The sequence below is a fragment of the Melanotaenia boesemani genome, chromosome 13, assembly GCF_017639745.1.
Source record: "Melanotaenia boesemani isolate fMelBoe1 chromosome 13, fMelBoe1.pri, whole genome shotgun sequence".
In the NCBI taxonomy this organism is placed as follows: Eukaryota; Metazoa; Chordata; class Actinopteri; order Atheriniformes; family Melanotaeniidae; genus Melanotaenia; species Melanotaenia boesemani.
Genome location: NC_055694.1, coordinates 5,624,378 through 5,650,682, shown reverse-complemented (window position 1 = coordinate 5,650,682; position 26,305 = coordinate 5,624,378). Strand labels below are relative to the sequence as shown.

The window sequence follows — 26,305 nt, the reverse complement described above, 5'->3', positions numbered from 1 at the left end:
AGCTTTATCAGAGTAAAAGAACCACAACCAGCCTGGAATGAACTCTGAGACTGAGTCCTCGTAGCTAATTTAATACCCAGAGGGTAAAGAAACACCAGGAAAAACAGTAAAAAGGAAGTATGCATCGGTCCACAGTACTCAGACAGGCAATTTATCTCGCTCCCATCACTTAAAGCAAACTCCTGGGATCTCAGAGGAAACAGACCAGTAGTACTTCTACTACAATTTTCCCCAGTGTCTCAGTAAAGAAGACATGAGAAGAGATAACAGTAAATTACAAAACTCATTGCCAAGAAATTATGGGATTTGTGTAAAACCCAAAGAAAACTTCAATATATATTTTTTTTTTTAAAATCGAACTTTCAATTAACCTTCTTAGATTAACTGGTGACAGGTGAGGGTGCCACAATTGGGTATAAAAGGAGCATCCACCAAAAGCTTTAGTTTTTCCAAAGAAAGTGTGGAAGTTCATGCCAAACTCCATCAAAGAATCATTGATCAGTTCAAAAATATATTGTCATAAAAAGGCATGACTGAAAAGAACACAATATTTTATAACATAGTGAAAATTCAGAGTCTGAAGAAATCTTAATGCATACAGGAAAAGGATGGAAACCACTTAAATGATCATGACTTTCTAGCCATCAGGTGCATGAAAAAACATCATGTCACCATGATCATTCTAGCCACATGCAAACCTTTAAAGATCATTTTCAATGTGTAACATGACACTATATACACAGAAAGGAAGCCACACATGGACTCAAGTTAATCTCAGATGGTCAGAAAAACACCACCATGAGTTCTGTAGTCAGAAGAGCCTGCATTTCTGCTTTTGGGAAAAAAAAATTGTGTCTGGCCCTATTTGTCAAATTTTAGAAAAGACAATACAGGCTGTTACGGGCTAAAGGTGCAAAATCCAACACCTGTCATGTTATCAATGTCATGGATGACCTTTTACGGTACCATGATTGTGGAGGAGAATCTTTTGGGGATATGTTTTGCAATGAAGGTGACATGTTTTCTTGGCAGACAAACAACAACCACAGACTACGGTGCAGCTTAAATCTTCTATTCTCCTATTCTAGGAGTTTCCTCCTGCAAAACTGCAACAATTACTACCCTCTGCTTCCACATGACTTATAAATGTCATTAAAAAATGAACGATGCTCTGGAAGCAACACTGAAGAAAGAAGCATTGTGTCTTTTTCTATGAGTTGCTTGAAAAGGCAACCAATAAGTAGATGCCAATTCAAATGTACTTTACATTTTTATTGTCATGCTTGCTTGCACACACATGCAGCCAGCTCATATAAACACATGCAGATATGAAACACTGAAAACACTGACTGTGCTGCAAGCCTAAAATATTAAGTGCTGGCTTGATGAACAGCATGCAAAATCATTGTAGACAAGTAGAACAAAGAATCAATGCTATTATAGTCATTAACTGCAACATAATTATTTTCATTCCTGTGATTGTTAGTATTTCTCATCTCCTCTGACCCATCTCCATCTCTCCAGTCCTGTATTTATTCTCCTTCTCTGCTTGCTTAAATCTCACACCTTCCTCTCCCTCCTGTTGTGCAAACTCCTCCCTCACTGACCCCATTTTTCTCTCCTCTGTTTAAATCCAATACATCCTTCAAAAGAGATTCCTTCTCAGGGAAATATCCGAGGCAGGGATATGCCAGCTGCCTCCTCTTCCCTGTTCTAGTTATTGCCTCACTATCACACGACAGGGATGTTCACACAAACCCAGCCAGAACACAGTCCACAAATAGGCTCTCAGCAGAGGACAGCAGGTGTACATCTGGAGGAAACCCATTTCAATCAACTATCAGATAATCTATCCACTATCTCTCTATCAACATCTGCACCTGTGTGTTGCTTCATAACAGTCCATTTCCTTCACTTATTTCCAGTTTCACCCTTTAAACCGAGTCCCAGTGTACAGCTCAGTCAGCCAAAAAGGGAATGAAGAAATTGTGGTAATGAGTTGTGGTCTGTGGTTAATCTTTTCTTCACACATATCAGAGTCAGACTGTGGTTAACTGTACTAGAAATAAAAGTCTTCATAATCTCATATTGCGTAACAGCAGCTCATTCCAGCCCCGCTGCCTCCTGCTGTTTGAACCATGCAGGGGGCTTCTTATCAGGAAGTTGCTAGCAGCCCTTAGTGCAGCAAAGCAATGGGAATGTTAATGGATAACAAGAGAGAAATAGGCCATAAGCTACCAAAACAAGAGTATCATCATGGCTACGCCTGTCACTCATAAATATTCACACAGCCGACTCTAACAAGGTTATTGCAAGCCAGAACTTTTCTGTCTTATCTTAAAATAAGACCGTCGTATTTACAGCAAATTAGTAGAAAAAACTGCTGAATCAGAGTAAATGCCAAGCGACCATAATGAAACTGTGTGTATGTAACAAGTATTAAAGGGGTAGTGCACCCAAAAATGTGTTTTCTGAGTTGTAAACAACACAGAACTACTTAATTGTAATGAAAACTACATATACTGTTGTTAGTATTAGTATATATTTTTTTTTATTTATTTTAAAAACAGCATTTTGTGGGTAAAAAATGGCTCATAACACCCTCTACAGGGTATTCTATTCTATTCTATTTTTTCTACAGTCATTTAGCAGATGCTTTTGTCCAAAGCAACTTACATTTGAGAGTAAGAACACAAGCATGAATTCAAACAAGATGGGACGTCATAATTAAGTGATAGTCAGACTGCTTTGAGTCCAGTTGGACCCAGGTGCTGTCATGTAGTGCTAGAGGCATTGCATATAATTTTTTTTTTGTAGTTTTTGTAAGTCATTTTGTTTAAATACAAACATCACGATTTCATCAAACAATATCATCTTGGGCATAAGTGCACACAGCTTATTCAGTACTTGGTTGAGCCAAAGAGCTGGACAAATCTTTCTAACTCATTCTGTTGAGTAGAAGAGTTAAGCTAAGTGTGAAAATGCTCCTTAAACAACTGAGTCTTTAGCTCGCGTTTAAAAGTGGATAAGGACTCTGCGGATCGGACGGAGTTGTGTAGATCGTTCCACCACCGGGGTACAACAGAGGAGAAGAGTCTAGCTGCTGATTTTGTACCACGTTGTGGTGGGAGCACTAGGCGTTTTTCACTGGCAGAGCGTAATTGTCGAGAGGGAGTGTAGCTCTGGGTTAAGGAGTGAAGATAGACAGGAGCCGTTTGGGTTATTGTTTTGTAAGCCAGAAGCAGAGCTTTGAATTTGATGCGTGCTGCAACTGGGAACCAGTGAAGAGCAATTAGCAGCGGAGTGACATGAGCTCTTTTGGGCTGGTTGAAGACCAGACATGCTGCTGCGTTCTGGATCATCTGCAGAGGTTTAACTGAGCATGCAGGCAGGCCAGCCAGTAAGTAGTTGCAGTAGTCAATGCGTGAAATGACCAGAGCCTGGACCAGGAGCTGGGCCGTGTGTTCAGTCAGGTAGGGTCTGATCCTCCTGATGTTGTAGAGAGCAAACCGGCAAGACCGGGCAACTGAGGCAACATGGTTCTTAAAGGTCTGCTGGTTGTCTACCATGACACCAAGATTTCTGGTAGAAGATGTAGGCACAAGTGTGACAGAGTCAAGCTGCACGCTTATCTGTGGCGGTAAGGAAAGATTGGCTGGAAAGACAATATGCTCGGTCTTGGACAGATTTAGCTGAAGGTGGCGATCCTTCATCCATGCGGAGATATCAGCAACATGCTGATATTCGCATTGAGACAACTGTGTCGTCAGGTGGGAAAGAAAGGAAAAGCTCAGTGTCATCTGCATAGCAGTGGTAGGAGAAACCATGAGAGTTAATGACTGCACCGAGTGAGGAGGTGTATAGTGAAAAGAGAAGAGGGCCAAGCACCGAGCCCTGAAGCACCCCTGTTGTCAGCCCATGTGATCTGGACATTTCCCCTTGCCAATATACTTTGAATGATCTCCCTGTGAGGTAGGATGTAAACCAGGAGATTCAGGAGGGGAAACCTAAGTTATGTTTTTCGTGACATAGAGAGGTCATCTACATTGGGAGAAAATTTTAAAAACTCCACAGCCCCTCCCTCTTGATGCAGATAGGCAGGTCCTTGCCTTGCAGGCAAAGAAAACCCCTCCCACCAACGCATATGAAGGGATGTGAACTTATCTGGTGCAGATGGGATGGCTAGTTTCAGACTTCTTTCTTTCTGATTAAATATTCCTGCAATGGGGCAGATTTCTGCTTTTGAGGGGTGAAAAAGTAACACTGGACTATATTCTTTACCTGCTGATCTTCAGACGGCGACAGACAGCAGCTCAAATCGTAGCAGCGGCAACTTACAGCGGCACTTCCTGCAGCTGCCACAACCTGCCGCGAGTCTCCACAGCTTTCCAGAGCTGCTGGAGCTGCTGACAGGCCAGCGTAACAGCGCTAAAGGCTCAGACTGATACGCTTCAGGACCACCTTGTTCATGTGTGGCCTAGGAGATTCAGGAGGGGAAAAGTCTTCCACCTCAAAGACCACTCCATGGCGTAGCTGCCTTGTGAATCTCGCTTTCTATCTTGCCAGAGAGCTGAGCTGCTGTCTGTCAATAATTTCTCCTGCGTATCCCGACCCATTCACTTTCCGCTCCCTTATCACCCCATACCTCCCAACCCTTGCAGTTTCAGGCATTTGTCAAATTCGGCAGTGGGTGGAGTTACGCAAAAAGTAGGGGATGTAGATACACTTTAAATAAATGCTTCATAAAAACAATATGAATCCCTGAACTCTTGATCAGTTTCCTTTTTTCTGTAAGAAACATAACCTTTTACAGACCTCGAAATTGATCAGAAATCTTCTTGGACACTACGTACATTTCAATGAAAATGTATTAAAAACAAACAAAAAAAAAAAAGCAGTCTCATTAGTGTGGCATAACAGTAGAGGGTATAATTCCTCACTATATGGGGAGCTGCCAGCCTCTGGTCTCTGTTATGTTTATTCAAAACTCAGAAGCTGACCTCATCTTATCTGGAAAGGTATAAACAGCTGCAGAGAAGGCTCCTTTTCAGAGAAAGACCAATTAGGAATCAAGCTAAGGAAAGAAGGCCTGAAGTCTCTGAGGAAGTGTGTGTGCACGCATCTCTAAACTACTGTCTATTTCTAACAACATCAACCCTGAGACACTGATGCTGCTGACATCACAGGGTGACCACTCAATGAACAGAAAGACGGAGTCTTGGTGAATCAGCACACACACACACACACACACACACACTCTTCCCACCATCTTCCAGCCTGGCTGCCAAGTCATGGTGCCTGCCAGTGAGAGGTAAAGCTTATATGAAGATGCCGTCTTTGTTGCTGGCTGGTTTATTACCGCAATGCGGCTCAAAGGACAACATTAATATCGTTGACTGAAGAGAAGACGGCGCGTCGCTGCACATCTGTGGCAAAAGCTCTCCTTTTTTTTATGTTCCAAGAATGTAAAAATGATGTGTGAATCACAGAGAGAGAAAGAGCCAGCATAAAGGGCAAAGTTGGGCAGCAAGTCAAAGGATGAGAGGAACTGCAAGTCAGGAGTAAACTGTCATCAGAAAGGAAGTGGATTAGCAGACTGCGAGGCAGTGATGGGCTGAGTTTAGGATGAGCGGCTTCCACTCCAGGAGGGGATGTACGGTTGAAGAAGAGTGGAAGAGGCGTGCGTCGGTATCCACAGTAACTGCTGCAGTCTGGGGAGCTTTAGCGGGCCCGTCTGCTCACGCCGCCGTCCGCTCCCCGCTGACAGGCTGGAAAGGCAGAGGGCAAAGAAGTGTGACAAGTTTGGGGAATGAGCCGAGAGAGCAGCCAGTAAGAGGGGATGATAGGTGGAAGTCTGCAGCAAAACGCTCACACTTAAAAAACAAACATGCGCATGTGGGGAAATCAGGATGCAGCAGAGAGACAGCCATGAGCAAAGCTTTATTTGCAGCCGGGATACTGATTAGCTTCCACAAACAGAGCTGCAGAAGGGTGTCATCTTTTGATTTTGGATCCAGCACGTAAAAGATGCAGCACTGTGCATGAAAACACTCATTTTATTACATGATGAATTAACACAAACTGTGTGTAACTGTGGGTCTTAGAGCTCTGCAGCACTGAAGACAGCACATTTATGAAGCATTAACATCAACATACACAACACCTGAGAAAAACCTGCTTAACTTAAACAGGGAAAAGCTGCAAACTACAGTGTGTAGACAAAATGTTTACGATTCCAACAAAGTTGACTTAGAGAAAGTTTTTGTTTGAATTTGTTATCTGTGCTGTTCTCATTAGTGGGACATGGTTTGGAAAAAACTAGAATGCACTGCTGATGATTCAGAGGGTGTTATTGATGATTTAACAGAATTTAATGGCTGCATGTTGAACAGTGCAGCTTGCAGTAGAACTGTAGTCTGCATTTACCTTAAATTTGTCCAGATTAAACCACCTGGTACAAAGTTACCCACTAAAGTTTTTGAAAACCTAGAGATTGTAAATATTGGCTAAATTGGAAGAAAAAAATTCCGAACGACTGCTTCTGCACAAATCCCTGATGAGAGGTCCAATACTGACCATATACTTGGAGATCGAGTTCATATAAGTCCCCATAAATAATACAACACGTTCAACATTTGAAACTGGTCTATTTGTTCCCCTGGTTGATTATAATCAAGGTCTACTTATTTTTCTTTACATGGCTATAACTTAGTAAATTAACTTCCCTATAACTCATATATTTTGGACATAGTCCAGCAGATAAATTCATCTTCCACCTGCATAAAAAAGAACAAAATGAATGAGATCAACAATTTAAGGCTTGTTCTCAGGAACAGGACTTAAGACTTAATCTCTATAAGAAAACTAGCTGAACATTAAATGTCTGCGATGCATGTCAGGAGTAAAAAGATCCAAAGTCGATCTGACTTGATGAAGGTCTGACAAGTAGAATAAACCTCCCACTGCAATTATCTCACAATCCATTATTCCAGCTCCTTGTAAAAGATTCCTTCTGAAACTTTCTGACCGTTTTCCGGTTTGTTTCGTACAAAGACACAGAGCATTTGAAAATATTTGTGTATTTTAGAAAGAAGAACAGAAAATGTACGTTTGAGTATAATACCAAAGTGCAAGACATCAGGTTATTTAGTCATTTTAAATCACCTCATCCTTGGACATTTAAGAGTTGTCCAGTTGCATGAAATGATGTAGCTGACTTCTCACTAAATACTCTGTGTCCTTATTAAGTATTCATTTTTAATAGGATAAGAAAGTAAAAAAAAAAACTTATTTACCACAAAAGAACAGCAGGATCATCAATGTCCAATGCTGCCCATCATGTTTGCACTGTTGTTTAGTATTAAGCATGTTTAATAACCAAATATACCACAAGGATGGTTGCATACGTAGTCAGGGCATAAATCCCCCAACTAAAACTTTGCCAGTAAGAAGTGTTTCTTCTGTCAACCTTTGCCTTTGGATATTTATGCACATCGACCATAAAATGTGAACCTTTGTCAACTTAGTATATTATTTCCATTATTTATGTTTTTGAACTTCCTAAAGTGGGAACAAAAACCTTTCGAAAGCCTTTTCAGTTTCCACTACAGACCTGATTTACAAATCAACTCTGCTCCGGGACCTGAGAGCTAAATGCTCCATCCATTAGGCTCCATGAGGCAAAAAAACAAGCAGATCTGCATCTTCTGCCAGCATTAATCAATGAGCTGCCCACTCACACACACTCACACACACACACAGGGCTACACCGCTGAACGTACTGGCCATCACTCTGCCTCTACTCTCAATCGTCCCCTCAAGGTTACTGCCTATCGCCTCGCCTCACTAACAGAAATGGGAGCTGCATACTGAGTGCATCAGCTGGTTGGGAGCTGAGGGTGGGTGGGGCGCTCAGGACAAACCTCAGTTTTCTGCCCTGTCTATGCAGGGGGAAATATATTGAGGGGGCAAAATCATCTTTGCTTTGCAGGCTGCAGGTGGGGGCAATGAAGAAGAAATGAACAATGAAGAAAAAAAACAAATAAATGAGAAAAACAAGGCATACAGAAAGCATCCCGGTGGTGCAAGAGGTTATAGGAGAAAAAGTAATTAGAAGAGCATGAGAGAGTGAAAGTAAATGCATGCAAATCCTAAACTAAGTATGACCCCAAACCCAACAACTCCCTCCAAGCATTTGGCCCCTCTTCCAACTTTCTATTCTCCAGAGAAAACAAGTTTACAAGCACTCAAATTGGCTAACGTACAATCCAGCCATCAGCCACCTCATCCTGGCACGCAGCAGCCATCAATGATGGATGGCACATGCATTAATCATGAGAGAGGGGAGAAAGATCTAAGCAGAGTCCCGAAGGTGAAGGAACCAATGGCAACCAGGCAGGAGATGCCTAAGCGTCACTTAACTTACAAATTATGTAACTCCGAGTCAAGAGAGTTTGCACCAGAGTCAAAGCTGTACCCGTGTAACGTCCTTTTACACACATGTAAAAAACACCAAAAAAGAAGCACATGTAAAAGCAATTAAAATTAAAAGTAATTTAATTTCACTAGATCACAGCTCCATCCCCACAACATTTGTCTTAACCCGAGTTAGCCCCAGATCATGACCTTTCATCCACATCTGTCCCACATAACAACTACCAGCACACAAAGTCACACAGATTCGCCCAAATGTGTCTGGGATTAAAACAAACACTAGTTTCCCCAACACGACAGAAGTCAACCTCCTCTTTGTATATGGAAAGAAAAACTGAAAATTTGGAGAAATGTCTTCAGCCTTCTTGAATGAATTTCCAAAGCACTTCTTTGGATTTTGGCTTCTTTTTCTTCTCTGTGAAGATAATCCCACCCCGTTTCAGTAATGTTAAGAAGGATTCATCACCCCATCACAACTGTTGCCACTGATTTTCAGGCCAGTTCTTGTGTGATTTAGCCTACATCAGCCTTTTCTCCCCATCGCCCTTCATTAAGAATTACTTCCCTTCTATGGTGACCATTTCTGATGAGGTTTCCAGCTAATTGAGTACGTGAAACCTGTAAGATCTGACTACATCTCGTTCCATTTGAGTTCCTCGCTCCTTTTATTATCTATTACAAATTCAGCTTCATTATCTCAAAATATTAGAAAATCTTGGGAAAGCATTGTGGACATAAACATCCAATTTTTTTTACTTTTTCCAGCCAGATAACGGAGACCAAAGGATGCAGTTGGAAAGTCTGTAATGATGTTATTGCTATTTGTTCTGAAAAAAAATCTAATATGTTGCTTTACGTAGATTAAAAAATATAATTAAAAATGAAAACAGCATCTCAGGTTGTCATTTGTGAGTTATGTATCATTTTTAGGCATTAATGATTCATTTAAAGGTGTGGAATCTTGCACATCCCGAATCAACAGGTTAGACAAACCACTGATCTCGTAAAAGCCAAGATCAGACAGAAATACATGAGAGTCAGAGTGTCAAACCCTGCAGCCAAGCTGGCAGCAACCTGAGGGGATTTAAGTGTAGAGACCTAATTGATTCAATTAGTCTTGGACTCACCTCAACTCTGCCAGCAGACCCACACACTGCCTCAGCTGGTGAAGCGACCACTAACAGATCCCCTCTAAGTGTTTACAAAGTGCCACACTCAGCAGTGCCTCTATTAAATTCACCCATCCACACACACCTGCCTTTGTCCCACATGACTCTGGGTATGCTTTGACACATTTAGTGCAGTGTCATTCATTTGGAATCTCCGTGGGCCTTACAGGAAGAATTACAAGTCAGTGAGAAAGGCACTGTAATAACAAACAAAGACAATCAATAAGCTCTCAGCAGAGGGTCCAGGCTGAATTTCAATAAGCGTGTGTGTGAGTGTGCACCTCCAGGTCTGTACCATGAACAAGCTGACACTTCTGCATCGAGACGTCTTGAAGCCTGAATGACAGCTCGTGGTTTATGTAGTCACGTTTATGTGACTATAAGTGGAGGGATATGCGGTGTTACGCATGCTTAACACCGCATATCCCTCCACCTATGTGTTTAAACAGGAGTGTGTGCTGCAGCTAAATGTGTCTCCACGTGAATGAATGAATGAATGAATGAATGAATGAATGAATGAATGCATTAATTAGATCAGGAGTTGTTCTGCACTCACTCACCTGGTTTCACAGTTTTCAGACGGATAGGCTCACGAAAGTGGCGGATGACAGCCAGCGTGTCCCTGTTGGTGAGTCCGCTCACCGGAGTGCCGTTAACCTCCAGCAGCACGTCCCCGCCGCCGGGGAGCCTCCCGGCGTGACAGATCACCGCCTCTGACTCTATGTGTCCGAGGTAGGGGAACTCTCCCAGCTCAGCGCCGCCGCGCACCTCCACCACGGTGACCAGCTCCCCCGAAGCTCCCCACGACACGCTGCACTCCTGCACTTTAGCGGACCAGTGCTTCTTCTTCTTCAGCGTCTTGGACATCGCTGTTGGCGCTTTTTGAAAACCTCAAGAGTCCAAGAACGGCTGTCCTTCAAAAACAGCAACCTCTTTGGATCCTAAAGAGCGACCGCGCGCGGAGAAATCATTGCAAATAAGAGAAGTTCAGCTTTAAATCTTGTGTTGTATTCCATTCCAGGGAAGATAAGTCTGTTTATAATAAATATATCTCAAACTCCCTCAGTGATCGACCCTTCCAGTGAATTACCCGAGCATCATCTGTCCGCGAGAGCAGCTGCGTCAGTGCCGCATTGGAGCGGAGCGTGTTGCTTCTGATGCTGGGGCGTCTTGATCCCACACCTCAGGTTTTGTTTTTTGTTTTTTTACAGCAACGTGCACTTCATGAACAACAGCAACCTTCTCTTCACTGTCAGCTGAGAAACCAGGACGGAATGCGTGTAAGCTCCGCGCGCACACTGGTTTTCCACCCTTCCGAAAAGAAATTAAAATCCCATTTTGGGTCAGCGGGAAGTGTTTAAAGAAATTCTTGAAAAATGTAAAGAAAAATCCCAAAAGGAAAGCTTCCCAGGCGCATTAAAAAGCTACTAACTAGGGGGAGGCAACTTTGCCCCGCGCACCTGTCCTTTCCTGCTCGTCTGCCCTCCTCCTCCGCGGTGACATCAACAAGGCAGTCCCTAGAAACGGGAAAACATACCTGGTCCTCCCCCCGCCTACCCATTGAACCGGGCGGGGAGCCGATCTCCTTCAAATCACCGAAACTTTGCGCCTCATTCTTCGCTGCAAGCTTTGCGCCTTCCTGTGCGTCTCTCTGAGCGCTGTGTTGGGTTTTTAGATGCTAAAAACTACGCAGTAGCATGCAGCAGACGTGATCCGATTAGGCTTTGCTCCATAACTTTTTTTTCTGTTTTAAATCTTTTTTTCCGTGTCGCTTTCCTGGTGGCAGGAGGTTCCGCCCAATCGGGAGTTTGCAGGGCGGCGTTAAAGCGTTTGTATTGGACCAATGATGAATGACAAGAGGCGGGTGCTGTGAGTGGGGAAACGTTGCGTTTTGCTTCCATAGTGTGTTCCTGGCAAGGCGGAGTTTCCGCACTGGGCGACGCACATTTTGGCGTGGGAAATGCTCACTTATGTCTCTACTGCGTGTTTCTACAGCGCGGGTTATTATTACAATGTGTTCCCAGTGCAATGAGCTGCAGCTTTTGTGGGATTTTAAAACTTTCCTGTTTACTTTCCTGGATTTCACTTTCCATGTAATCCATTTGGAGAACAGAAGAGAGTGCTTGTTAGAAGAGAGGTCGGTGGTTTGTCTATTTTTTGCACAATTCTGACCCCTTGTGGTTGCAGACAGTAACAGGCTGCCACCTCATGGGAAGCTATGAGAACAGCACAAATCTTTCCCAGATAGTTTGAAAACAAATGTTTATGCAAGGGTTGTGTTGTAAAGGGTGTAGCTCAAATTTAAGATATATTTTAGATCTTTATATATTAATTAATGTAGTGTAGAAAAGCCCAACCAGGACGGGTGAGAATTAGCTCTGGCTTAAGCTCTGCTTGCAGGGCATCAGCTACAAACTTTAGCGACTATGTACAAATGCAATGTTCCCGTCAAATAGTTCAAATAAAAGAAATAAATTTGATGACAATTTACAGTTAAATACTATATATGTGTGTGTGTGTGTGTGTGTGTGTGTGTGTGTGTGCTGAAGGAATTCTGGAGTCACAAAAGATGAGATTTCAAAAGCTTTGGCAATTAAAGGAAATTCTAAATATCCCTTTAATATTTTTACATGTCAAGCTTAGTGACCTAAGCTGCAGTACAATGCAATCCTCAATAAGAGGCAGCAGATGTTCATCTGGCACAGTTACAGCATTCACATGTCAATAGTCGGTACAAAACCTTGGACTCCCATCCAATTTTTTGTCCCACCAACCAGGGGAACTCCAGGGCCTAATACTTTAGACTGCTAATCCTTTATTTTTTTAACAAGATAGCCCTCTTCCTTTTTTATTAGCTCCCTTTTTACTAGCAAACCCAATAACATGCTGTTTGATAGGTGTAGGGTTAATCAGAATAATGTCATGAGACACATCATTGGTCTGAGACAGAACATCACCAAAGAGACTTGGGAGGTCTGAGATGAGTTTCTTAACATCCTCACCATGGCTTACAGGGAGGTGAGACAAGTACTGGGAGAGATTGGATAATATTTTAGTTTTCAGGAGCCTGGCTGCCTGTAGTGCAGCTTTACACATCACCAAGTCATCATTAACACTTTGAGAGTCCACTATTGTCATGGAAACCACTGGAGAGATGGATTCTGCTGTGGGCACCACCTTCTCATGTTTTCTTGGGCATGATCCCTGTCAATCTGAACTAAAGTCTAAGCCATCAAATAAACAAACTAAACCACATAGATTGCAAAGAGCAGCTCTTGCACAAGCTCTTTTCACGCTGGATGGAAGGTGTTTGGTAAGTGCGGCGCTAGCCCCTCAAGGATCCAGTCTACCACCACCAGACAGTAAACCAGAATTGATCCCCCTACTACCACATCAAGCACCACATACTGCACCCCAAAACAACCAGTAACCTTTCTTACCTCTTTGAACTTGTTTCAAATATTTCCACTTGGTGATCCAGATTAATGCATAGACGTTTTATTTCTCATGTCCCTTGTAACCACAGTTATCACAGCAGTGTGTGTGTGAGTGTGTGCGGTAGAGAAACACAATAATCCCCCCAGTAGATCAAATAAAACAAAAACATGTCATATTCTCTCCTTCTTTTAGACTTCTGAAAATAAAAAATACATTGAACTGGATTTTTTTTTCTTTCTTTCTTTTTTTTCTTGTTTTGCAGATGTGGAGTCATTAGCTCCCCCCCATTCTCTCGTTCTCTCCGCAGGCTCTAAACACAGAATTTCTGTCTCCTTACAATAACATAAACTCCAGTAACCCTGTATTCTCATTATAAAATCATAGAAAAACATAAAAATGCCACATGTATTTTTGACAGACCAGTAAAATGCACCTGTGTGTGCATTTTCTGTAAGCGTTGAGGCAGCTTTGCATCCCTGGGAAATCACTGAAGAGTTTGCTCTTAAGGGGCTATCGCCTCATTTGTAAAGGTCTACTCAAGACAAGACGCAGAGCCTCCATCTTAGCGGTGATGAAGTCTGCAACTATTAGCAGTCATTTATATTACAATATTTCTCACTAAACTCCTTCCATCCAGCGTGAAAGGAGCTTGTGAAATAGCTGCTCTTTGCAGATGTCCATGTATGTGCTTTTAGATTAATTCTAGTCAGGAAACCCCTACTTTCCCTCAGAAATGTACATGGTTTAGTTAGTTTATTTGATGGTGTAGACTGTAGCTTGGATTGATAAGGATTTATCTTTCACTCAGGAAGAATTCCAGCCCTGCAGATGTGTAGACCTCCTCTGAGAGGTCAGTATTTATGCTGGTCCATTCTTAGAGCTTAAATAAGGGTGAATGGACTCCACCTCTCATCCCACAGGTTATTTAGCCCTATAAGTTTCTGGCAAATGAGTTCAGACTTTAAGACTCAGCGAACATGATGAGGTTCTTTTAAGTCATTTTCCCCTGAGAGACGTTTACCTGCCTGACCAAACAAATGTGAATGGCCACGAAAACGCCTGGTGAGAAGAATCAAGGCTGCATTGTAGATACTTGGATTATAGCTGATACCCTGAAACTACATCTCCCGTTCAGAGATGGATTTTACAGTTTGACATGGATGTCTTCTTCAGCTCCTCTCCTCCAAGTTTTGCTCCCAGGGTCACCTGATGTCAGAGGACAGGCCGGCAGATTGCAATGTTGCTGCCCGGAACATTTTAATTGGCCCATCTCTTTCAGCTTGGGTGTCTGGGCTGGGTGTGGTATTTGGAGGACGCATAATAGATTCAGCAATTAGACGGAGTTGCCTCTCAGACGGCAGCTTTCAGAGAGGATTTCACAGCTCAGTATAGACAGGAGCTACGTGTAAGGGCAAAGTAATGGCTGAGAAAGCTAAACACACACATGCATGCACACACGTAGAACGTGCTGGGATCTTTTTATAACTCGTTCTTCTGACACAGCTCACAAAAATAATTTTTAATCCTGATCAGAATGTCATCTTTTCGTCAGGTGGCCTTTTGGGACATCACTTTATGAAGTGATGAACAGTGTTAAAGTACCCACTCGTTTTTTAATGTGGTTTTTCGGTCTGTGTTGGCCCTGTGACAGACTGGCAACCCGTCCAGGGTGTACCCTTCCTCTCAGCTGCTGGGACTGGCTCCATCTATCTATCTATCCATCTATCCATCCATCCATCCATCCATCCAGCCATCCAGCCAGCCAGCCAGCCAGCCAGCAAAACCTCTGAGGAATGTTTCCAACACCTTGTTGAATCTGACACCAACATCTTAGACATGTCCTTGGTCCAAGAAGATGGTCCAAACTGGTACTAGTAAGTACCAGGTGGCCCTAGGAGAGTGGCCATTGAGTGTATAAATTAATATAATATACATTTTTGTAATGTAGGTTGTGACGTCTGCTATTGAAAAGTAATAGCACTTCCATCAACATTTGGATTTTTTTTTCTTTAATGAAGTTGTTGAGCGAAGCTACAAAAAGCAGTTCATTTGTATTTGTGCCTGTCTGATGAAATTCAAGCAACTGTTTTGAATTTCATCAGACAAAAAAGAGAGTTTTTATCTTTCTAATTGAACATGTGCTTCTCAACTTTTCTTTAAACAAGATTTTTGAAACAGTACAGAAGACAGTACTATGATATGTGGGGAAGAAGTTCTAAATCAAAAACCAGAAATGATCTTGAGAAACTGTTTTTGTAACTGTATGTCACTGCATTGTTTTTCCAGCATGGATGAGCTCTAAATATATGTAGGTATGACTTGATGAAGTCCCAAATTTCCCTGAGGACTTTCCAAAGGGATTAATAAAGTATTTCTATTCTATTTTACATTTAGATGTAAAGTTTCAGCATCTTCAGCCAGCGTTAAGCTCCTTAGTGTTCCTGAGATCAGAAACATCCTTAAGTCCAACAAAAAACTGCTTTCACAGGCTTGAGTAATAACCAAATATGTCAATAACTTGTGTGTATAAAGTGCAATCTCTTTCATTTCCATCCATTTTGATCATGTTCCAGCAAATTAACCTCAGCATTGATCCATCTGTACCCATAAACACAGAAGACAATGTTAAATGAAAGGCACTGAAACCAAGTTGTTTTATTCTCGTTGCTTTATTGTCAGAATTTACCAACTTAAAAGCACAGATCTCGATCTTTTCCACTTGTTGTCACTGGGAAAAGTACAGTTTTTGTATCTTTAATGCTCTTGGCATGCATACATTACTGTGACTTCACAGTTTAAAAACCAACACCCACACAGGAACTCTGAATGCACTACTGAGTGTACTACAGCAGATCCAAGTCCAGCCCGAGTGCAGCACTGGTTATCAGAAACCACGTCATGTACCACAGTGGGCTGAAATAAATATAAAAATCAGAAGACATGACCTGGATTTTTTTTTCTTCTTTTTTTTTTTTCGCAAGATAGGTCTTGAATTATGCAACTCTGCTCCAACATATCAGCATTCCCTCAAAGAGATCTGTAAGAACAGTTCATTTACCATTGATAACTCATGCTGCTTTAACTATAAGTTATGGCTTAAAGAAGGTTTAAATCATTCAAATCACTGAACTTAAATCACAAACCTACCCTAACTTGAGGATGATGATTTTCAAAAGGTACAATCAGAATGAAAAATATGAGATATCAGTAGTTTTGGGGGTGCTGAGAACAGATGCATTTATCTTTTCCCTATGCTGTAATTATCATCAAGCTTCAGAATAAGTCGGTATAAAACTATAATCTCTGTTTCTCATTCACAATGCAGAGGCACAGATACCCAAAATGGATCTTTGCTACAAAGGACTGTGCTACACAAAAACAAGAAATGCCCCCAAGAAACAGTACCTGCCAAGTTAAAGAGCAGCATCATGATTTATCTGTCAGCCTCTTAAGTTCCTGCAGGAACTGTCAATGAGATTAAAATTAGACGTTGCTTTTACTGCAACTGGCTGTGCAGCCAGGTGATATTTCTACCCACTAGATGGCAGGAAAAGCAAGGTTTTGAAGCTTCCAGATTCAGCCTTTTTCAAGATGAATTCACACATAACAAGAAAAAGAAAAGAAAAAACACCAACTGTTTATTGACCGCTTGCGTTGCATTTCCAGGATGTCACTGCGAGTAAAAACCAGTGTGGATTCCCTCACCACTGAAGTGTAATGCCTCTTAAAACAGAGACTAAAAAACAATGGCCAAATAAAAATCACACAGAGTCAAAGTTTAAATCTAAACATGTCATTTCTTGGACAGTCACAACTTAGTGAAAAGCTTAAAAATCTCAAAAAAAAAAAAAAAAAAAACTAAATTAAGTCCTTTATAAAAGTCAGGGTCGTAGTTTTTCAAATCAATCTATTTACAACATACATTCAAAACAGCAAGTCAAAGAATATGAGAGACAGAACCTCATGTTAAAATCTTTACCCCGTGACTGGAATTATGATCCCATCAGGATGGAAACCATGCTCCGAACTCCACGCAAGGGAAATTATCACAACCTTGATAAAAAAAAACACTAACACATATAGGTCAAATCATGACTGGTCTTATTAAATCAATGCCCATCACTGTGTTACATATAAACCTCAAATGTGCTCCAGGTTCAAGGATTCAAAGCTTTACCTACATGAATTATTTCCAGTTCAATTGGAGATTTAGCCACATTAGAGAAATAAATATATAAGAAATGTCTTCAATAAAATAATATATTTTTACATCTCCTGCTGCCATGTGTTCTTGACACTGATGGGGAGGTTGTATTAATACTGAATAAAGGAGAATAAACATGATATAAAACCTCATGAAAATGCAGTTTTACAACACAACAGTGTTAATATAGCAAAAGCAGAAGACAGCAAGAAGGTTAATCCTTACCGGAAACATTAAAACATACTCCGTGTCCCTCATTCTAACTCTTCTCAGTCAGGTGTCACATTAAAATAAAGGGTTAAATAGAGTACATCTTTTTTTTAGCTTGGATGCTCCGTGACAGGAGGGAGCAGCAGCAGTCTGGAATCCTGGGTTCACCCGGACGGGCCAGAGGTAAACCTACCCGAAGATTACACTTTACTGCTCCAAAGGGATGTTGGGAACAAAATATATGAGATGGACCACAGCAGGTAGTACACACATGCAGGGGGGAAGGAGGAGCAGAACACCATGGCAACTCCTGAAATGAAAGAAATTTAAAAAAGTGAAGGTCAATGCAGGAATGTGTGTCGTTCTTCTTGTATGCATCAAAAAATGATAACAAATGCAAACACTTAAGATTACAAAAGCAGAAATGGACATCATAAATACTTCAACAAAAACTGTCTGCTGCTTTATTTTACTACATGAAGAAAGAATAAAAGTTTAAACAGACTTTCTTGTCTTGACAAACTAGGAGATTTTTTTTATTGCTGATCTGTTCAAATACAATCAAAGGTGCAACATGGAACCACATCAAAGGTCCATGACAGTAAAATCTAACATATTACTTTAAAAATGTGTTTCTGTTGGTATCTATTCACTAAAAAAATTCTCTTTAATGAACCATTTATATCTACTTGCTGTGGGTCCACATAAATGACAGCTGCCATTTCTGTGCCACACTTTTAACTACGGTGTCTCTGAATGGACAAAACGTGTGTGTGCGTGTGATGTGAGAACCCTCTGATCTTTAAAACAACAACAGCTTTGTTTGATAGGTGCTAGAGCACTGTTTGAGATAAGTAATGCCTTAAAAGAACCATAGAAGAAGACAGTACACATGTACGCAATGTTGAAGTAGTTACCTGTAGTGCAGCCATCGCTGCTCCTGAGGCTACTGGATCCACTCACACATAAAAAAATGTTCATCTCGGGAAGAATTTCGGCCATTGACTTCACTGTCCATTCACAACTGTACTTGACATTTGAAGTCATTGCAATGCCCATCTTTACCAGTAGATGTCAGTAACACTTATATATTATTCCTTTAAAATTTATCTGCACAAACTGAATTCCATTTATTGTGGTTCCTGTATCATTGCTTCTTAAAACTTCAGTCAAATTACCTGAATCCTGCTCATATTATTCATTAACACATGGAGACACTAAGTGTTACCCATCCTGACCCCAACTGATAGGAGAAAAGATGAGGATTAGGCTGGATTTTAAACATGGCTTACCTCCAACGTACACAACTTTCTTCCAGGCCTGGGACTCCAGCACTCGGTCATGGGGATAAAAGTTCTGGCTGATCATAAAGAGGATCATGGCCACGGCAATGACCCGGAGCACAGCCATGTTTCCACCTGACAGCAAAGAGGCACTGGCCAAGATGGCCGAGGAGTAGATGCAGGGCAGGCCGCGGTACATGAACGGGATCCCTGTTGACAAACCAAATCAAATTACACTTCTTCAGTTGAAAAGTGGGTGCAGAATGGTTGCATTGTACTGGACTCTGTGAGGCAGCTCACCGCTTGAGAAGAAGCAGAGACGGACGAACACAGACAGGACATAACACATGCAGAGGATGTTGTCCAGCAGGTCAGGTGTCCTCAGCAGCAGAGATGTGGCAATCCCAAAGGTGGTGAAATCAGCAAAATCATCCAGTTTTGCACCTAAATGTAAAAATAAACGTTGAAATTGTTTGTGCTTATGGAAAACTTTCAAGAAAGTAACTAATCTTGTCAGGAGATGTCCCAGTAAGCTCTTCTCAAAGTCATACCTTGTAATGTTTATGTAAGTTTAGGGGAAACGCTACCTTTATTTTAAGTTCACATCCAATTTTCAACACTCCAGAACAGTCACAGTCAACATTTAGTGGCACGTAACAGTGGCATGGTGCATATACATGCAAAAAAAAAGTAGAAATTTCAGCGTCAGCCCAACACGCAGCCTTTCTATAAACAACATTCTCCGCTGCCTCGTCTCTTTATCCCTCAGGAGAACAGAGCATGTTTTTAGCGGATGAGGATGAGGTGATTCAGGCCACGGCTCGAATGAACGAGGTGGAATTCCGTAGCCCAGGGTCAACAATTTTAGCAATTTCAGATATGCAGAGAAGCCAAAGCAACAGGATAAAATAGACAATTGGAGTGGGATCCCATGGAATTAGGCTGCTTAATCAGAAAGTAATTGTTCATTTGACAAAATACGTGGGGGGGGGGGGACACAATAACGCACACCTGCAAAGTCATGCAGAAAAACAGCTTGTCGAGACACAAAGCCCCCCATACGGCCAACAATGATGCACCTGGAGCTATTTTGGGCTTCTGAGAAAATGTGAACTTTCACACTGTGCAAATGCACACTTACTTAATCAGCACCTTATCACACACACCGGTTATTCAGAAATACAGTAAAATGCAGTGAACATTATTTAAAAATACATAAACAGATTTTTCTTTATTTTAAAGAAAAAAAACTGATTAGTTAAGCTCAAATAACACCATATAAAATATGTAAGATCCTTCTCCTCGAAGCTCTGTAAGACTAACCCGAGTTTTTCAATAGCCGAGTTTCCTTTTACTGGCTCCCTTTGTTAATGACTCTGTGCAGCCAAATTAGAAAGTTCACACAAAAGACTGTGCAGCAAACCCTGCCAACAGCCCAGCTGAAGTTTATCTTTGGTAATAGCTATGGACCACAACAAACCACTTACCCAGTGCAGAGCAGGCATCGAGTCGCCTGGCAACTGCTCCATCTGCCAAATCCAGCAGGTAGCCAATCAGAACCAGCCAACATGCAGCATGATGGTGCCTGAACAAAACAAGTGAGTGTTAGCTTGAGTTATTTGATGACAGCAACCCTTTTCGTGGAGTAAAATATGTGCAGGGTCTTGCCAGTGGAAAAGGGGAGAAACTAACGCTGGTCAGATTCTAATGGGGTTCCAAACAAAGTTACAGAGCTTTTAGAGCTTTTTACTGCCTTTTTAGACTTACTACCACTAATAAATACAAACTTGCTATCATTTATTTTATTATAGTGACCCTGAAAGCCAAAACAGAGCACAAACAATGCATTAATCTGCTAGGAAACAACTTTTTGGTGTATGTTTTTTCATGAAAGTTCCTGAAATTGTAATTAAATTTCCCATTAAGTTTTCCTGTATTTCTGATTTATTTTTCTTATATGAGTTCATCTTTCACTGTGTTGTGTTTTAGTGTCTGATACACTGGTCACATGTCCATTTCCATGAATCAGACCAATAGATTTTTGCTCATCCCTATAAGCTGAGCCCAGCACATGTTTCAGATGATAAACTCTATTAACAGTGTATTCACTCACCCGTTAAGACTGCTGAGAATGGAGGCCATGCCCATGACCATGTTGGACACCGACAGAGCATTAGCTGCATTTTTACGAGCAAACTCTTTGATCTGGAGTCCAGCGTCCTGATCACTCAGAAAGGGCTTGTCGGTGCACCGGAACAAACCTGAGACCAAACAACAGCAGCAGTCAGTAGCTGTCTATGTTCAATCACTTCTAATGTGATCGGATGACCACACCAGCTGACCTTCTGATACATGTGTCTGAATGGGATTAGTCTACAAATTATATCTCATTTTGAGGCAAACTTAGGGGTCAAGCAATCTTACTACTTAAAAATACCAGCTGTAACACATAAATAATGATACTCTACACCAGAGCTACTCTATTCAGTCCTACAAGGGCCACAGTTCTGCAGGTGCTCAATGTTTCCCGCCTCCAACACACCTGACTCAAATAAAATGGACCCAACAGCCTAAGAATTTCTGCACAGTGACTCTTTAATTTGATTCAAGTGTGTTGGAGAGGGGAAGCATTGAAAATCTGCAAGAATACAGCTCTCGTAGGACTGAATTGAGTAGCCCTGCTCTACACCATATAATAGGATTTATATTTTGTACTTTTTTTTTTTTACTCTTTATGAAGCTAAATAGTCCCCTGCCTTATGTAAAAGAAGTATCACTTACCAAGGTGTATGTTTATTGGACGGAGACCAACCTTACGATACATTCATCACAAAAATGCATTTGTTACTGTACATTCATTCAATCAGATGTGTGCAGCCTATAGCATGCAACAGTAACCAGCGTCTCATTATATGCTAATTATCTGTTATATAACATGTTTTCATTAAAACGAAACAAAAAAGAGCCACAAGGACATGACATGCAGTAAACTTCCACAATAATAACTAACATTTAGAACGTGAAACGTCACAAGTATGCAGAATTTGAAGAGGATGCATGTGAAATGTTAGCATTTAATGGATCTTAGTGGGGGTCAAATACACATAAATACTGGTGTGTGTGTGTGTGGGGGGGAGGGGGGACATTTAGGGGACTACCACATACATACCCAACTGGCTACAGTGACAATGAGTTTTACCTTATGCATTGACACATACCAGACATGAGTTCGATTGGCCTGTTAACACTGACCTAACACAAGGACGTGGCAGCAGCACTCATAGATAACTGACTGTTCAAATCTAATAATACCACGTCAGCCTAGGCTTTAAGGGTTATAGTATCAAAGGCCAACATCTACAGCCTCAACATATTTACTTATTTTTAGAACATGTCTGCGGTACTCAAATGCTAAGCTTCGGGAGGGGTTATGTCGTCAGGGGTGAAACATTGTAAAATGCTGTGAAAAAAGGATTTCTTCCACTATGTGTGTGTGTTTTTTTTTTATAAATCTTCAATGTCATTGTATTTAAAATTTTGATTTAGTTTATTGATGCGAGGCAAATACTAATGATAAGTGGTTATCCTAAATTTAATAGCTATTAATAGCATTTTTGGCAGCAAACAACGCAACAAACTCCATGTCTGTGTGCAGAATTGCTTCAGCACAACCACATTTTAGAGTATGTGAGTATAAACAATGTTTGTAGGTCCACAGACTCATAACATAAAGTTACTATTTGATTCAATGGTGACCTGATTAAGCTTATTGTATTTTTTAAAGGTAAAGCATTTCAAAGGATGTCAGCCAAGCACATGTTACCTGAAAGTATTACACTACTTTCAACATAATTTATACTTCTCTTCTATTGTCTTTTTATGCCGGATAAAAAGTTCAAATTTGCATTTTCTTGTTAGATACAAGCTATGCCTTCTCTTAAAAGTAAACATGGGAAACACAAACAAGTTCTTGGCTACATTTAGCTGTCAGCTATTTGTGTTGAAACCAAGTATTACTAAAAATCTAAGATTTCTGGGTGTGTCCTTTAGTCATATTTGAATATAGTTTACTTTATAAGACTCCAGTTTCTTCACTACAATGTTTTAACTTAAAAGATATAGAGGAAAATGAAAGAAAAATTAAATTATCCATTCATGCTAACATGTGCAAACACCACCTCCCACACATTAGCAGAGATAGGATCTTATATTATAACCAGGGCTCCTAATCTAAACCAGCCAACCCACAAAATGAAAACTTACTGGCCAGTTTGGCAGGTAATGAATTAACCAAATCATTTTGGTTATTTGTCATATAGTGCCACTTCATACCGTCATCTCATAGCACTTTACAGACAAATCAATTTGAGCCAAGTCTCGTTAAGAGAAACCAACAGATTGCATCGAATCTTGATCCAATCCCCCATCCTGAGCATGCAAAAGGTGACAGTGGAAAGAAAAAGCTCCCTTTTAACAGGAAGGAAAAACCTCCAGCAGAACCCGGCTCAGGGAGGGCGGCCATCTGCCTGAACCAAGTGCAGCTGAACGAGGAACAGAGATGAAAAGTGATGTTTAAAAGGAAAAACAAGGATGTTGCAAAGAACAAGGCTGGTTACAGAAAAAGAAATGAGGTAGGGGGGGATGTTTTCAATAAAAGGAGGAGATGAGACAAAGAAAATTAAGCTATTTAATCAAAACAGCAAGATTTTTGGTGCCATTAAACTGACACATTGTTAATGCAACATAGCTTCTCTTTTGCTAGGGTCTATTAAATGACGGGCTTTTATTTTTCACTGAACTGATTAATCCATTTACACAAACCATCTCTACCTCCTTAGGATAACTTGTGTTTAGTCTGATTTTTTTCAAAATGACTCGCAGGTGAAACCATTTTAGTAAACTTTATTTTTTGGCTAAATGATTGACTGAACATGGCTGGTAGTATTCAGACCGACTGTGTCTGCTCCAGCTGTTACAGTTCAGTAGGTCTTTCTTTTTTCCTTTATAGCTATTTTCAGTCATAGTTGTTAATAAATTACCTTTTCTGATTCAATTCAATTAAGCTTTATTTGTATAGACCCAAATAACAATTAAGTCGTCTCATAGCACTTTTTCCAGATCCACCCCAAATTCAAGAGACAATCCAATTATAATTCATTTAAAAAATCCATTACATGATCCACATTAGTCCAATTTACTGGGTTTACTGGGTGTGTTAGTTTTTACTATGAGATAGACAGAAAAACAGATGAATTGGGAGGACTTACATCCTTTTTTCACAGCTCATAATCTTAGTTTAACGAGCAATTATTAAATTTCCAATTATAATACAATGTTTTGTCACTGGAAGGACAGAATTTGTGGATTGTGCATGATAGAAAAAGCAACTGCACATTTTCTATTATCAACAGCAAGATGGAAACCTGCTGCTCTAATCCAGCCAAAAGCTGCCCCCACAATTCAGATTTAGTTTTTTTCCAATTTAGACAAACAAAGAAATGTCTGTTCTCTATCAGCCTCTCTTATTGTGAGCTTATCATTTTATCTCAAATCATGATGCTGTCCATGACAGTATGCACAGATAATGACCTGCAGATTTTGTTTTATATTTTTAAATGTTGCAGTAGCAACCCATTCACAAGATTTTCACCCTGAACTTCCTGTGATTCCAAAGCCAGGCGAGTTCAAGAGACTCTTCATCTGAAAGAAAACAGCGTATGAGACAAGCAGAAAGCCAACAACAACTTGCACTTTTACTTGAGAGCATGCTTTTTACTTCTCATGTTGGACTTTGACATAAGTTACCACCTGGCATTTGAATTTACTATCTGAACACTTTTCAGTGGTAAAACACAGAACAACAGTTATTGCAAGCAACATACTACATTTATGAATAATCATGTTTATGACCTTTAGTCAGAGTAATTACAATTAGAGAGCCGGACAGGCTGCTGAAAGTCAGTGGGGTTTACTCTAACCTCTAAAGGCACTGCCTTGGTTACTAATAAAAAGGAGAAAAAGCCAGAGACAGACACACTGTCAATTTCAAGCATTCTCTGTTTATGGATTGCTGCCTAATGAGTGCAAAGCATGACAGGAAGGCTCTTGTTATGTAATACCCTGCAATGTTTCCAGGTAACAGCTAAAAGACTTAACAAAAAACAAGGAAAACTCAACTCCAATTCACAAGAGGGGATAAATCAGAAATAAACCTAGTGAAATAATTCCACCATTTACAGATTTAGGCTTAACTGTGTTTGCAATAATGACACTTTTAATAATTTGTAGTTAAAATTAAGTATAGTGAACAACACTCAGAAAGGTTTAGTTTAAAGCATCATATTAGACTCAGTTATTAACAAATGTAAAAGGCCAGTGGGCTATGGCCTTTATGTGTACAAGCATAATAAGTAGACATTTTAACTGCATTATATTCACTACTAAACCCAAATGTGTTCTTTGGATAGGTTTACATGACTGATTTTATTCAGTGTTCAAGAAGTACTAGAAACTACATCGGCACATTAGTGGCTGCTTTCCTGCCCAAGCAGACATCAGCCATAATCCCTGGTCCCCGTGCCCAAAATGTACAGTAATCCTAATTAGAAGATGAGACTAAAAATGAGTACATACCAGAAGAGGGAGCCAGGAGGATCATGATTGTCTCTGCTTCTCAACACAGCAGCTTAAAGGTGAGAAAATATATATATAAAAAATATTTAAATACATAAGAAATAGACTACAATAAGTGTGTCTAAGAACCAAAGAAAATATCTGCACAATAAATAATTTTTGGCTAATTTCCTTATTTAAAAAAAATGTTCTCGCGGAAATATAAAAAGTTAAAGGAAGAAATCTTTTCGGGGACTACACTGTGTAGATGCGCAAAAATAACCCGTCCAATCTAAAGCCTATTATTGTCTAAACTTTCCCCCTTGTAAGCAAACATCTCAAAATATTCCCACACAAGAAGTTTCTTCGAACTTTAATTCATCTGAAACGTTGGAAACCACTTGTTGATTCAGTCAGGGGCCATGACGCGCTATCCTCAGCACCAGTCTCCTACAGCCGCGGCGCACAGCCATCACCCCTCTGTCTCCTCAAGTGCACCCCCCAAACCATGAGATAAATAAACACAACTAATAAAGAACATAAGCAGAGGTCTAACATCCAAGCATCTTAAAAAAGGGGGGTGGGCGTGGAGATTGTTGATCTAACTTAAAGAAATGGAGCCGACAGTATCGTCTGAAAGATCCAATCTAAACTGATGGTGACTGGATTCGTCGCTATGTGGATGCTCGTATAAAATGGTTTCTCATCTTACCTGAAAGAAGCTCCACGGATTTCTTAGTCTAAACAAATAAAAAAGACGGGGCTCCTTAACTCCGAATATTTTTTTTATTAAATTTAATTTATAAATTGTTATTCCTTTGTGTCTGAGTCCTATTTTGTCTGACTCGTGCGTTTAATGCTGTGAAGCTGTTGGTATGGTGCACAGAAACGTGAGTCCGTTACCTGTCAACTTCGCGCAGCGCGAGCTTTTAAAGACCAAGGATAAATCCGCTGGA

At 40.6% G+C, this 26,305-nt stretch overlaps 2 protein-coding genes across 5 annotated transcripts in view; both read right to left on the bottom strand.

The window, feature by feature from the left end:
- magi3a (membrane associated guanylate kinase, WW and PDZ domain containing 3a) overlaps positions 1–11,366 on the bottom strand; it is a 146,512-nt gene extending 135,146 nt beyond the window's left edge. For 2 of the 3 annotated variants that reach the window (XM_042005016.1, XM_042005017.1), the window contains exon 1: positions 10,163–11,362. In XM_042005016.1, coding sequence (XP_041860950.1) covers positions 10,163–10,469 — 307 coding nt within the window. In that variant the 5' untranslated portion in view covers positions 10,470–11,362. Of the gene's footprint in view, positions 1–10,162 lie in introns of all 3 variants that reach the window. The other variant, XM_042005018.1, reaches the window with a different exon arrangement.
- A 5,758-nt stretch (positions 11,367–17,124) lies between these two features.
- Positions 17,125–26,305, bottom strand: tmem269 (transmembrane protein 269). 2 transcript variants are annotated; one of them, XM_042005174.1, is made up of 7 exons: positions 26,253–26,305; positions 25,371–25,422; positions 20,851–20,998; positions 20,225–20,322; positions 19,038–19,181; positions 18,747–18,947; positions 17,125–17,764 (listed from the first exon to the last, which is right to left on the bottom strand). In XM_042005174.1, the coding sequence occupies exons 2-7, from the start codon at positions 25,393–25,395 to the stop codon at positions 17,655–17,657; spliced, it is 726 nt and encodes a 241-aa protein (XP_041861108.1). In that variant the 5' UTR covers positions 25,396–25,422; positions 26,253–26,305; the 3' UTR covers positions 17,125–17,654. The 2 variants fall into 2 exon arrangements, with proteins under 2 accessions (XP_041861108.1, XP_041861107.1); XM_042005173.1 differs by lacking the exon at positions 26,253–26,305 and adding an exon at positions 26,062–26,224.